Source organism: Miscanthus floridulus, unplaced genomic scaffold, assembly GCF_019320115.1.
Source record: "Miscanthus floridulus cultivar M001 unplaced genomic scaffold, ASM1932011v1 fs_323_1_2, whole genome shotgun sequence".
Taxonomy (NCBI): domain Eukaryota; kingdom Viridiplantae; phylum Streptophyta; class Magnoliopsida; order Poales; family Poaceae; genus Miscanthus; species Miscanthus floridulus.
Genome location: NW_027096580.1, coordinates 1 through 12,996, shown reverse-complemented (window position 1 = coordinate 12,996; position 12,996 = coordinate 1). Strand labels below are relative to the sequence as shown.

The 12,996-nt window shown below is 45.4% G+C and overlaps 1 protein-coding gene across 1 annotated transcript; it reads right to left on the bottom strand.

The window, feature by feature from the left end:
* Positions 1-9,955: 9,955 nt before the first annotated feature.
* Positions 9,956-11,604, bottom strand: LOC136531305 (E3 ubiquitin-protein ligase ATL41-like). The gene has a single exon (XM_066523969.1). It carries the CDS (start codon positions 11,009-11,011, stop codon positions 10,199-10,201), a length of 813 nt encoding a protein of 270 aa, XP_066380066.1. The 5' UTR covers positions 11,012-11,604; the 3' UTR covers positions 9,956-10,198.
* Positions 11,605-12,996: the final 1,392 nt, after the last annotated feature.

The following is a 12,996-nucleotide window of genomic DNA, read 5'->3' as shown; positions in this document are numbered from 1 at the left end:
TTACAGGAGAATGGTATAGTCACCCAGTATTCAACACCGGGCAAACCTCAGCAGAATGGAGTAGCTAAAAGGCGTAACCATACCCTGATGGATATGGTGCGTAGTATGATAAGTTACTCTACCTTACCATTGAGCCTGTGGATGGAGGCGTTAAAAACCGCCATTCATATTCTCAATAGAGTACCAAGTAAGTCGGTGCCCAAAACACCATATGAATTATGGACAGGAAGAGTACCCTCACTAAAACACTTACGAGTGTGGGGGAGTCCTGCTGAGGCTAAAGTATTTAACCCAAACATTGGGAAGTTAGATCCCAAAACAGTAAGTTGTTATTTCATTGGCTACCTAGAAAAGTCAAAAGGTTTTCGTTTCTACTGTCTAGATAGACATACAAAGTTTGTGAAAACGAGACACGCTGTCTTCCTAGAGGATGAAATGATAAGGGAGAGCATGGTAGCTCAAGAAATTAATCTTGAGGAGAAATGGGTGTATGCACCCACTCTGATGGTTCACGAGCCATTTTTCGAGCTACCTGCTGCTGCTACACCTACAACGCAAGATGTTGTGGTGCCAGCACCTGTTGTTATTTCTCCTATGGCAACAATAAATGAGGATGAGGAACCAGTTCAGAATCCTACATACCCTATTGCCACACATGAGGGGGAGCAACAACATCCTCAAACAGTAAATGTGCTAAATGTGGAGGCCCTTAGAAGGTCTCAAAGAGTTAGAAGATCAGCTATTTCTGATGATTATGAAATATATAATACTGAAGAGTTTCAAATGAAGGATGATCCCACCTCATTTGAAAAAGCCATGAGAAGTGATCATTCATCAAAGTGGCTTGAGGCCATAGAAGATGAAATGAAATCAATGAATGCCAATAAAGTTTGGAATCTAGAGATAATTCCTAAAGGAGCTAAAACAGTAGGTTATAAATGAGTCTACAAGACAAAACTTGACTCTCAAGGGAATATAGAGAGATATAAAGCCCGACTTATGGAAAAAGGCTTTACACAAAGAGAAGGGATTGATTACAATGAGACCTTTTCTCTAGTCTCATATAAAGATTCCTTCATAATCATAACAACATTAGTGGCACATTACGATCTAGAATTACATCAGATGGATGTAAAGACGGTATTTCTTAATGGAGAGTTAGAGGAAAATATCTACATGGCATAACCAAAAGGTTTTGTCATGGAAGGAAAAGAACGAATGGAATGCCGCCTAAAGAAATTCATTTATGGATTAAAACAAGCTTTAATACAGTGGTACTTGAAGTTTGACCAGACAATAAAGAATTTTGGGTTTAAATAGAATATTGAGGACAATTGTGTCTATATAAAGTTTAAGAATGAGAAGTTTATCTTCCTTGTCCTGTATATGGATGATATCTTACTTGCTAGTAGTGATGTCAGTCTACTACTGAAGACAAAGAAGTTTTTGTCCTCAAAGTTTGATATGAAAGATCTTGGTGAAGCTTCGTTCATTTTAGGGATCGAGATTCACCGAGATAGAAGTAAAGGGGTATTAGGACTGTCACAAAAGGCATACATTGAAAAGATCTTAAAGAAATTTAGTATGCACAAATATAGTCCCTCACCTGCTCTATAGTCAAGGGCGACAGATATGAGGATTTTCAATGCCCTAGGAACCAATATGAGATCGATCAAATAAAAGTGGTTCCATATGCTTCAGCTGTCGGAAGCTTGCAATATGCTCAAGTATGCACGCGCCCTGACTTGGCATTTGTTACCGGATTACTTAGCAGATTCTAGAGCAATCCTGAAATAGAACACTAGAAATTGATAAAGAAAGTTTTACGTTATTTGCAAGGAACGAAAGGCCTCATGATGACGTATAGAAGATCTGATTCACTCTATATAGTGGGATATTCATATTCTGATTATGCGGGAGATAATAGAAAATCCACGTCTGGATATGTGTTCACTCTTGTAGGGGGAGCTATTTCATGGAAAATCTCAAAGCAAACCGTCACTACATCGTCCACAATGTATGCCGAATTTGTAGCATGTTATGAGGCAACGGGGCAGGTGAACTGGCTAAAGAAGTTCATACCCGATTTGAAAGTGGTTGACGACATCTATAGACCATTGAAGTTATACTGCGATAATAATCCAGCAGTATAGTATGCTCACAACAATAGGTTAAGTGGTGCTGCCAAACACATTGACATAAAGTATTATATTGTGAAGGATAGAGTCCGGGATCAAATTATAAGTCTTGAGCATATAAGTACCGAAAAGATGTTCGCGGATCCGCTTACAAAAGGCTTACCACCCAACGTGTTCAGAGAACATGTAGCCGGCATGGGTTTAAGGGAAAGTCTATGATTCCTGGACTATAAAGGGCCCAAAAGTTAAAGTATCTATTTCAGATCAGAGACGTGCATTGTAGCTGTTAAATCTATCGGCGATTGACCGTGACGATGAAACATGCTCTATGCATCATCTGTGAAGAAATGAGTAAGGAGAAAAGGATTAAAATTTAAAGTTTAAAGATAAAAGTAATAGTGTAAGATCAAGGGGAGAATGTTGGAATGATCTCCTAGCCAATAAATCCAACGGCCTATTAGGCCTTGGTCACGCGGCCTAATCGGGGCGTCCAACCCTACATGGTTGGTGGGCCCTGTCGCACAGCGCTATATAAAGTGGTGGGGGGCCGGTGGCTCATTTTACAAGGTTCATCGTGAGCCACTCCGCCCCACCAACAAACCCTAAGTCCAATCTAGTAAGGGTGCGTAGCCAGCGACGGGAAGACGTCACCGTCATCACCGTCGGCCTCACTGCACCCCACCGCGTCGCCGGACTTCACCAACTCTTCTCCGACCATCGCTGCCCGTGCACAGAACGTCACCGACCGAACGAGATGGCCGGATCCTCCTCGACGGCGCCCTCCGATGATCTGTACACTTCCATCCACTCTCTTCTCTCTATCACTATATAGTACGGTTCATTAGGTTTTCTCCTTGTTCCTCCCAAGTAAAAAGAACGATCCGACTATATGCTACCTAGGTGTCTCCGGATATAACAGCGACGGCATCCGCTTCCTCCATCGGCCCTAGATCTGACTCAACGGCGGCCCTCTTCCCCTTTGGCCACGGCAACGGCCCGACGGCGGCATTGGCTGCTTCTATGGCATCTGGCGCAGCTGTCTCGGCGGCAACGGCTCGGTGGTAGTCCTTTTCCCATTTCGGGCTTCAATTCCATCCGTCGTCATCAACGGCATGGTGGGATGCAGGCATGCAACTGGCTTTTCTAGTCCGATTTCTCTTTTATGCTAAATACTAAATACTTGCTTCTTACTACTTGGTGACGTGATAAGTAGTATGTATACTCTTGCCTTTTGACTGACATCGAGTCAGTCAGTATGTATATGGTTCTTTTTGTTATGCCTGTATGTGAACAATTGGCTAATTCAGGCTGTGGAAGATGAATCTTCCCTTCGACTTGGGTACAGAATTGCTTTACATGAAACACTGAACCAGTTGGTATGCTCAGAGCCACATGTGCAATATTTATCTTTCCATCTATTTGTGCAAACTAATGTCAGAAACTTTCAGTTTCTTTATTATTGAAACTGAGCTTGAACTTGAAGGTATGCTGTAGACATTTGGGTATGTTGTATCGTTGAATCAAAGATCCTGTTACTGTTAGTGTGAACTTGATCCTGTATGGAGCTTTCAGTCATTGCTATTTTATATTGCCGTGAACATGTCATGGCTGTGTATCTTGAAAATTACTATGAACAACCTCAGTTTGAGTTACTAGAATGATCACTAACTGCTGTTTTTTCAGTTTCAGTTACTGGACAGGAACTTCCTAACATAGTGAAGGCAACTTGAAAATTAACTATGTCATTACTTTTTAGATCATTCTATCAAATATATTATTTTTGTCTTCATCAACTTAGATTCTGTTCAATGCCTAATAGCATTTTTGGTCGTTTCCCCTTCTGTGTGCGACCGTGAAGCTGCTATAATCATGTCCTAGCAGCGAGCTGAATGTTCAGTTGAAAAAGAATGCTTGTGGGTGAAAGAGAATCTTTACAATTGTAGTATGAATATTTTGTAATCTTCGGTTGTTTATGGGTATAAAATCATGTATCAAATAGCAACACAATGGTATACTGAAAGATATTCAGGATTGATCATATCATGTCGCTGTAAAAGTTGCATTTGGCCGGACTGATGTTTGCCTTATGATTATTTTTTTTTCCAACTCTCTACTTGATGTTCAGAGTTTTCATATATGTTACACACCTGAAACTCTACCGAAAAACAAAATGAACCTCATTGTTGAGCTTGCCTGAAATTGATTCGTTGTGGCCATCAACTCTTAGTTCTGAATCATGAACTTCAATGTTGACTGAAATCGGCTGAAAACTTGCTGAAACTCTAGAGAACATGAGAGCACCAGTTAGCAGTGCTCACTTTGTAATATATGTAAAAAAACAATGGCTCTGTTCGCTTGAATTTATCGGCCGTACCGTTTCAGCGAAATAACAGTGTTTCTCTCTCACAGCAAATCAGCTTAAGCATCAACCGTTTTTCCAGCCAGCCGAACAGGGCAATGAAGTGCACATCTCCGTTTTTCCGGCCAACCGAACCGGGCAATGAAGTGCACATTCGAGATGCTCCCATGTTGATGCAAATATGCTAAACAGTGTGTGCCGGAAGATGAATAAAGAACAATCATCCCTAATCAACTCATTCTTCAACTGTATATCAGATACTAGAAGGTGCAGTCTGGAGATCTCGAGAGGTCTACCAGACAAGAACTGTACAGCACAGAATGCTTCATGAGCTGACGAACCCATCCACCGCACTCAACTCCCCATCCACCCGCCTGACTTCTTACTGCTGCACTTCCGCCCTCTCTCCCCCACCTCGGATCCGCGATGTAACGTTTAAATGTACCTCTATTTCCCTTTCCGAATCTCCATGCTCGCATGCGATGCGCAACCGTTCGATAAAGGTTGGTACCTGCAGCCGGTTTTACCGTTTTCACGTTGTAAATGCTCCTGGACACTGGGCCTGCTTGGCATATCAGGTGTAAATTGGCTGTTTGATATTACAGTATCAGGCAATTGGGCATGGAACGGAAAGAGGAGATTTTGGCCCGATTTGTAACTGCTCAAGGGCTCGTTCGTTTAGCCAGATTTTTGTCCAAGATTCGTTGCACCTCATCAAAGCCTATATAAATTAGCCGTGAATTTTTTGCATTTTGGTCCTTTTTAAAAACATTTTTTACAAATAGCTTCCTGTCGAAACGTTTTCTGACAATAGACCATTTTCGGCGTATTAGGACACGACGCCAAAGTATGAGGCTCGGCGCTGTGTCAGACAACGCCGAACTTTTGCCACGTCAGCGCGGACTCCGGTCGCAGTTGCCACGAAGGCGTTGGGCCCCGCGTACCTCGGCGCTGTGTTACTTCACGCCGAGTCGCAGACCTCGGCGTGGCACTGCTCGACGCTGGAGGTCTGGGCATTCCACGCCGAGTTCCTGGCAGGTGGCTTGCTCTTTATTTGGAGCAGACAAAACCAGTGGGGCCAGGGGCAGCGTGTGGACAGCATTAGCCTGAGGTTTGGACAGGGCAGACGGCAGAGGCGTGTTGGTCGGGTACCCGGGATGGCATAGGTCATGAACAGTGGCCGGAACAGCTTCTTTCCGTGTGAACCCTGCTGCCCTCGAGTAAAAGCCAGAGCCTTTTGTCTGTAGGACATCCACAAAGTGTGGTTTTGTGCGAAGAAGTGTGGTTTTGTGCAGCGCACATTGCTTTCGTCGTTTTGGTTTGGCGAACACCGAAGCCATGGTTTTTGTCCAAGACACACTTCACATGGTAGAAAAATATCTCGTAGTTTAGGAAGGGAGTGGGAAGAGTAAAATGTAAATGGATGCCCTTTGCTGCAATCTGCGGATGTGAGAGGCCTTTACAGCTTATAGTACTTGCAAGTGGCACAATATGATTATGGAAACACAATATTGATTGATGCCTGAACTTGCTGCCTCGTACGGAAACACAATATTCTTATGGTTGACTTTTTTTATCAGGCCATACGACTAGACATTTTGTTGTTTTAGAAAAATACCATGATTTTATGGAATACTTTGGTTTTGAAACCGTAACGTTGTTTGGATGTAAAGAACTTTGTAGTTTTGACGGTAATAACTTTCCTATTTATTAAAGTTTACAGGATCAAGTATTCATTTTCAGTTACCTTATTTTAAAGTTTAATTTTTAAATTTTTCAAATGACCACAGATGTTGATCTCTATCAAGTTGTAGTTTAAAGTTAGAACTACAACTTCGTAGTTGATAACTTTTTTTAATCTGAGATTGTTAGAGCCTTAAGTATTCGTTTTAAGTTCTATAATTTCAAATTTAATTTTTTGTTTTTTTCCGACAATGTTTAATGTTGATGTAGTCTACATCTAAAGTTGTAGCTCTCAAATTTCTACAACTTTGTATTTGATAATACTTTTATCTGGTCGTTTTAAATTCTTATATTTAAAATTTAAATTCTTTGAATTTTAAAATACAAAAAAGTTTGTGATACAAAAATAGTTATTAGATTTGTATTTACAAATATACCCTGATAATTAAATTTTTGGCAGAAATGTTACACTATAATAAAAGGAATTACGGTCAAAGTTTAATTTTAGAGGTCGCGTCAAGTCGAATTATATGCTTTATATTTGAGTATAAGAAGGCAGTATATCTATATACAAAGAAAAGTTGCGGCAAGAAAAATTACGGTGATTCTAGAGCACTGCTGGCCGCCGATTAGAAAAGGCGGAAAGGCCGAAGCTGCCACCCACATGTCATGACACCACGACACAGCAACAGCACAGGGTTCGCTTTAGCATACCGAGCACGTAAGAGCCTTACGAGCACGTGTCCGGGAGCCGAGGAGATGCAACGAGAGGTCCAACTTGCTGGACTCCGAGGGCCCCACATGGCAGTCACCAGCCTCTCATCGCAACCAGCCACGAGCACAGAATACACCAGCGTCGTTAAGGATGGCAACGGGGCGGGTTCGGATCGGGTGGAGTCTCCGTGCATCCAAAATCGAAACCCGAAATCGAAACCCGAATCCGCCCCGAAAACCGATTCGGGTGGAAATCCATCACCAAAACCAAACCCGCGGATACCCGAAACCCGAACGGATACCCGAAACCCGAATGAATACCCGAAACCCGCGGATATATATACACATATTCACATGTATAAACAAGAGGCAATAAATAATAAATATTTTCATGAGTCAACTTTAAATAAATTTAATAATCTAAGTAAACAAATTATTATTAGTATATTATAAAACATGAGTTTTAATTCCAAATGATTTATTTCGGATATCCATTGGATATCCACGGGTGGAAAACCAAACTTGAAACCGAACCCGATTGGTTTCGGGGCCCCGAACCCGAAAACCGTAGGTGAAAAACCATCCCCAAACCCGAACCCGCAGAACCCGAAACCCGCGAATATCCGCCCCAAAGCCGATCCGTTGCCATCCTTAAGTGTCGTCTCAGATCATATTTTGCTTCCCTAGCTGTGCAATGCCGAAAGTGTCAGAAACAATAATGCCGTACTCCTAGATCAGGATGTGAAACAGCAAGGCTCGGCTTTTCACCATGCTGAGAGTGGCTGCTTGCTTTTACTCTAGGGCAGCCGGGTTCACACCATCTGTTCACGCTGATAAAAATGCAGCCAACCATGCCATCCTGGGTACCAAGGCCAATACGTCTCTGCCCTGTCCAAACGACCAAACCCCAGGTACCAATGCTGTCCACACGCTGCCATCGGCCCCACTGGTTTTGTCTGCTCCAAATAAAGAGAAGCCACCTGCCACGACTCTCAGCGTTGACTACCCAGACCTCCAGCGTCGAGCAGTGCCACGCTGAGGTCTACGGCTCGGCATGAAGTAACACAGCGCCGAGGTATGCGGGGCCCAACGCCTTCGTGGCAACTGCGACCGGAGTCCGCGCTGACATGGCAAAAGTTCGGCGTTGTCTGACACAGCGCCGAGCCTCATACCTTGGCGTCGTGTCCTAATACGCCAAAAAATAGTCTATTATTAGAAAACGTTTCGATATGAAGCTATTTGTAAAAAATATTTTTAAAAGGGACTAAAATGCAAAAAAAAAATCACTAAATTAGCCTAGTGTTCGTGGTGAAATCGTTCCATGGCATCATTGCCAACAACCGAATGATGCCTAAGGCTGCTTGTGAAGCTAGTAGCAACGACTATTTCTACATTGATTGTGTGAGCGCGAGGCATCCCAGCTATGGCGGAAGCAACCGCTCTAAAAGCATAGCTTTACAAGCAACTGGCCCTTATTTGCAACGCATGCTAGCTAGCTAGTTTTTAAGCAACCGGTGCTCTCAAACATATGCGGCTTGTTCGGCTAGTACTGATACGATCGTATATGATCATAGATTATTACTGCTAGCTAGTTTGGTGTGAGAGAAAAATACTGTTTTGACTGAAAATTTACGATCGTTTACGACCAAGCGAACAGGCTGATAGCTTCTACTGGTCATTTTTTAGATGGGCTTCTCCGAAATGAACTATGAGCGAGCTTTTTCTTTCTAAGGGGGTGTTTGGTTTCTCCAACTAAATTTCGGATGTTTTGACACATATATAGAGTATTAAATATAGACTAATTACGGAATTAATTACATAGTTTGTGACTAATTTGCGAGACGAATTTTTTAAACCTAGTTAGTATATGATTTGACGATGTGTGCTACAGTAACATTTTTTTGCTAACGGCCAATTAATTGGATTCTGTAATTTGTTTTTTTATTAGTATTGGAACATTCTATGTCACACCCTCACGTGCTTCTAGATTTTAGTGACCGGATCCAACCGGATCTCACTCTCAATCGCCGTCCACGACTAGAGGTCTCGAGCACCATCCGTTTTGCTGACCAGATCATCGTTCGCGATCGCCTGCTTCGCCTCGCCGAGGCAAGCTCGCAACCGAGAACTAACATCAAGCGCTCCTCCGGGGGCGGGGGCACATGCAGGATTGCAGGAAGAAGGATCCGGTGAGCTCACCTCCTCGGCGTACCTTTGCCAGTGGCCGCAACCGCCCGAATGGGCCACCGCGTGCGGCTAGCTGCAGCAATCGAGCACCGTACTCACTCCATAGGATCATGGATCTGCTTCAATCCATGGGTCACCCAGTCCGCCTGGCGAGCAGCATCGTTGGGCGGCCCTCCGCTGTAGTCCAACCCGCCTAGGATAAGCTTGCTTCCTCTAAAAAAAAAAGGATAAGCTTGCCTCATCTCCACCCTCAACCAGTTGAAGCTTGTGCCGGTAGGTATGGGCATTTGGTTCTTCGATTTTATTTCTGGGTTCTCGAAGAAATTTGGTTCCTAGAAAATATGAACCAATTGGTTTTTTAGATATTCTATGAACCGAGCATTTCGGTCTGGGCTTGGTTCTAACCGAACTAACCAAACTTTTCTGCCAAAGGTCAAGACAACATAAAATGTGCAGGTTATAAAACAATTTGAGCAACACTTCCTCAAATGTGTTTGGATAATCTACATAAAAAATTATAAATGGAGACACATTAGCTAATTCACTATAGCAAGCATAGACAGTTGTGGGACTAAATAGAAAAGTATTGAGTAGGAATAGAAAAAATAAAATAAAAATATAATATTAAAAAACATTTTATAAATAAATAAAAAACAACTATTATATAGCTTAGCTCTTATAATTAAGTTGGCTTATAGCCAAGCACTTGGCTTTATTATTGACATTGCTTGTATTCATGGTTGACTTATATAGTATGTATCATCGGAAGTCCACTGCGATTTCTATACTAGTACTAGTTTTTAGATTTTTCTTCTCCTCCAGTGCCGATTCTATAAAAATCGCAGATAATTTTTGGTTGATGGATGGATCGTCCTTTTTCAGTGTCATGAACCAAGTAGTCCGCACGGCTCACTCAAGAGTCATGATCGAGAAAGATATGTCCATGAGCCCATCCGCAAAAATCGTACTACGTACAAATCATGGCAAAAATAGCTGGCAACACCAACAAATCTATGTACAGTGACTGGCAGAACGCTCCGAAACAATCGAGCTAAGCAGGTCCATGTGCGAAGATCAGAGGAAGCTTCCGAGGTCCTGTGGTAGCCGATGGGGCCTGTCAGAAGGAAGAGAATCGGGTGGAAGCAAAGACCCGCCTCGCCTTCTCAAGATCCCTGCCGCTATGCAGCCTCCCCATCACCGGCGCCACCGTGGAGCCATTGGCCGGCGCGGCGACGGCGTCCGCTGCCACGTCTATGCGCACCTCCGGCTGCGCCCCGCCCTCGGCAGGAGCGGAAGGCGCGGCCGCGGCCGGCGCCACGACGACGACGTCGGCGCGGCAGAGCGGGCACGTGGCGTTCCCGCGGAACCAAGCGTCGATGCACTCGACGTGGAAGCGGTGGCCACACCGCGGCAGCGCGCGGGCCTTCTCCCCGGGCTCAAGCTCCGCGAGGCAGACCGCGCAGTCCCCGCCTTTCCCCGCGCCTACGTCGACCACTACCACCGGTATCGCGGCGAGCACCGCAGAGTCGAGGCCGCGGGGGGAAGAAAGCGCCCCCGCGCCGTCGCCATCGCCGTCGCGGCGGTCCTCGTCGCCACCACCGGCGATGGCCAGGCTCCGGAGCAGCCGCCGCTGGCCGCCGCCTAGGCCGAGGCGCCTGCGCCGGGCGCTGTAGTAGAGGTGCAGCGCGACGAGCGCCAGGAGCACGCCCGCGAACGCCCCCGCCACGGCGAGCAGGATCTTGCCAGCGATGGCGTAGCTCGCCGGGTCGGACACCTGCTGCGGAGCGTCGGGGACGACGACGTGCGGGCGCTTGGGCAACGGGGAGCCAAAGCTGTCCAGCGCCGCATGGCCGGGACTCTGGTTGCACGGTTTCGCCACCTCGTTCGTCTTGGGGCCCGTGCCGTTGCCGTTGCCGTCGCCGGCGCCCATGTCTGATGGTTGAGAGCGCTCACCGAACTGAGCGAGCCGTGGTTTCGCGGAAGGTTTGGGTGTCCGCAGCGTGGTGACTTCGGTGAGCGCAGTTACTTATACGTGATTTCAGAACTGAAATACCCTTGTTAATGTTGGAGATATGGGATGGAGATGGAAGGGTAGCCCCGGGTTTTTACCATTGGCTGGACGTCTGGGGCACGCTGGAGAACGGAGAGGCAGCAGTCCGTCTCCGTTCCCCGTGCTGACTGGCTGACCGCCCGTATGCCGTGGGACGGCCGTGATGCGTCCGCCACGCGGGTCCAGACGCAGGGTCAAGAGTAGAGTTGACTAATCAGCATCAACCAACCAGGTGTTACTGCGCGCTCGTCTCCTCTTCACACACAAATCACAATGGAAGTCGCTCTCTTTAGCTACCCCCACTGGAGCTTGCAAGTTGTCGCTTGCCGTGACTTGGACCTGGTCGGTCACCTGGGCAAAATTTACCGGGGGCCGGGGGCCAGACGGCGATGCGTGGTCGGCCCTGGCCGATCGACCCGCGAAGCTTCGCGGAAGCGAGGCGCCCGTTGTCGCGACGCCAGCCACGGCACCGGCAGTGGCGCTGGGACTGTGACTTCTTGGCTGTGTGGGCTCCCGGCGCCGGAAGCAGCAGCATGAAGTTCCGCTCGATCCAATCTGGGACCGCCAGGCCTGCACGGATCGGGACCGCCACGTAATAAAAACAAGAAAAGGTAGAGGTTTTCTAGATATATAGACATGGATATAGCTTTTTTTGCGTTTACTAGACATAGATATAGCTAAACGTATAACAAAAAATATTATATACAAGAAAAGCCAGAGCGGTACTATTAATTTGGAATGGGACGAAGTGAGCATATTGTTTTTTCCGCTAGCGGCACCTGCACTGATGCTGTTACCATCACCTGTGTGGTTATTGTGATATGTGATGCCTATATGTTTGTGGACGGAGAGTAGTCCAGGTCGAGGCCATGCCACATATATACGCGTTGCCGTCGTTGCCGGCCATATGGATATGTGCATGGTGCATGTACTAGTCACACACTAGTACAGAAATTAACTGTAGGGGCGGCTCTAGAGCCTTTGTATGGACGGTTGCGCCAGCCGCCCCTTCCAGAGTGTTCCTATAGAGGGTGCCTCTGTATGGACGGTTTCCTGACCGCCCCTGCAGTGCCCTCTGTAGGGGCGGCTGGTGTTTTCAGCCGCCTCTACAGTGCCCTCTGTAGGGGCGGCTGGTAATATCAGCCGCCCCTGTAGTGGACTTCTGTAAGGGCGGTTGTATCACCAGCCGCCCCTGCTGTGTGTATTTGTAAGGGCGGTTCAATCAAGAACCGCCCCTACAGTGGATTTTTCAGCAAAAAAATAAATAATTCAAATTCAAATCTAACCATATATATATATATATATATATAATTCAAATTCGAATCTGACCGTCACAAATATACATATATACATCCACAAACACAAGACCATGTTGAAAACTTTAGAAGGCGCAAGTATTAGCTTCCATGTTGAAAAACATGACAAGAGTAAATAATTTATCAAAAACTATTGTGACAGTTCTATCATTCTCTCAGAAATATAGAATTTTATCTTAGATTTTCTACAATCCTTCGGGAAGCTGTTGATATCAGTGCAACCACAAACTTCAATCTTAACTCATGCTAATTTAGTGCAAAACGAGAAATGACAGATGAAGCACACTGGAGCTATCAATAGACCAAGATACTCACAGGAGTGAAGAACTTAGATGCACTTAGAGGTATACAGCCAGGTAGTCCACCAATCTGAAAGAATACAGAAAAAATGAAAGAATCAGCTGATGCACTTAGATGACACTACCATAAGTTACATGTGCTATAAAATCAATTTTCTCAGGAATCAGGTGTAAAGCTTCCATGTTGCACAAACTCTGAACCCAACAAAAACAGTACCACACCACATATATAGAAGCTGGAAATATCCTA

Coding starts and splice junctions, on each gene's coding strand:
- LOC136531305 (XM_066523969.1), bottom strand. CDS start 11,011: ATGGGCGCCGGCGACGGCAACGGCAACGGCACGGGCCCCAAGACGAAC.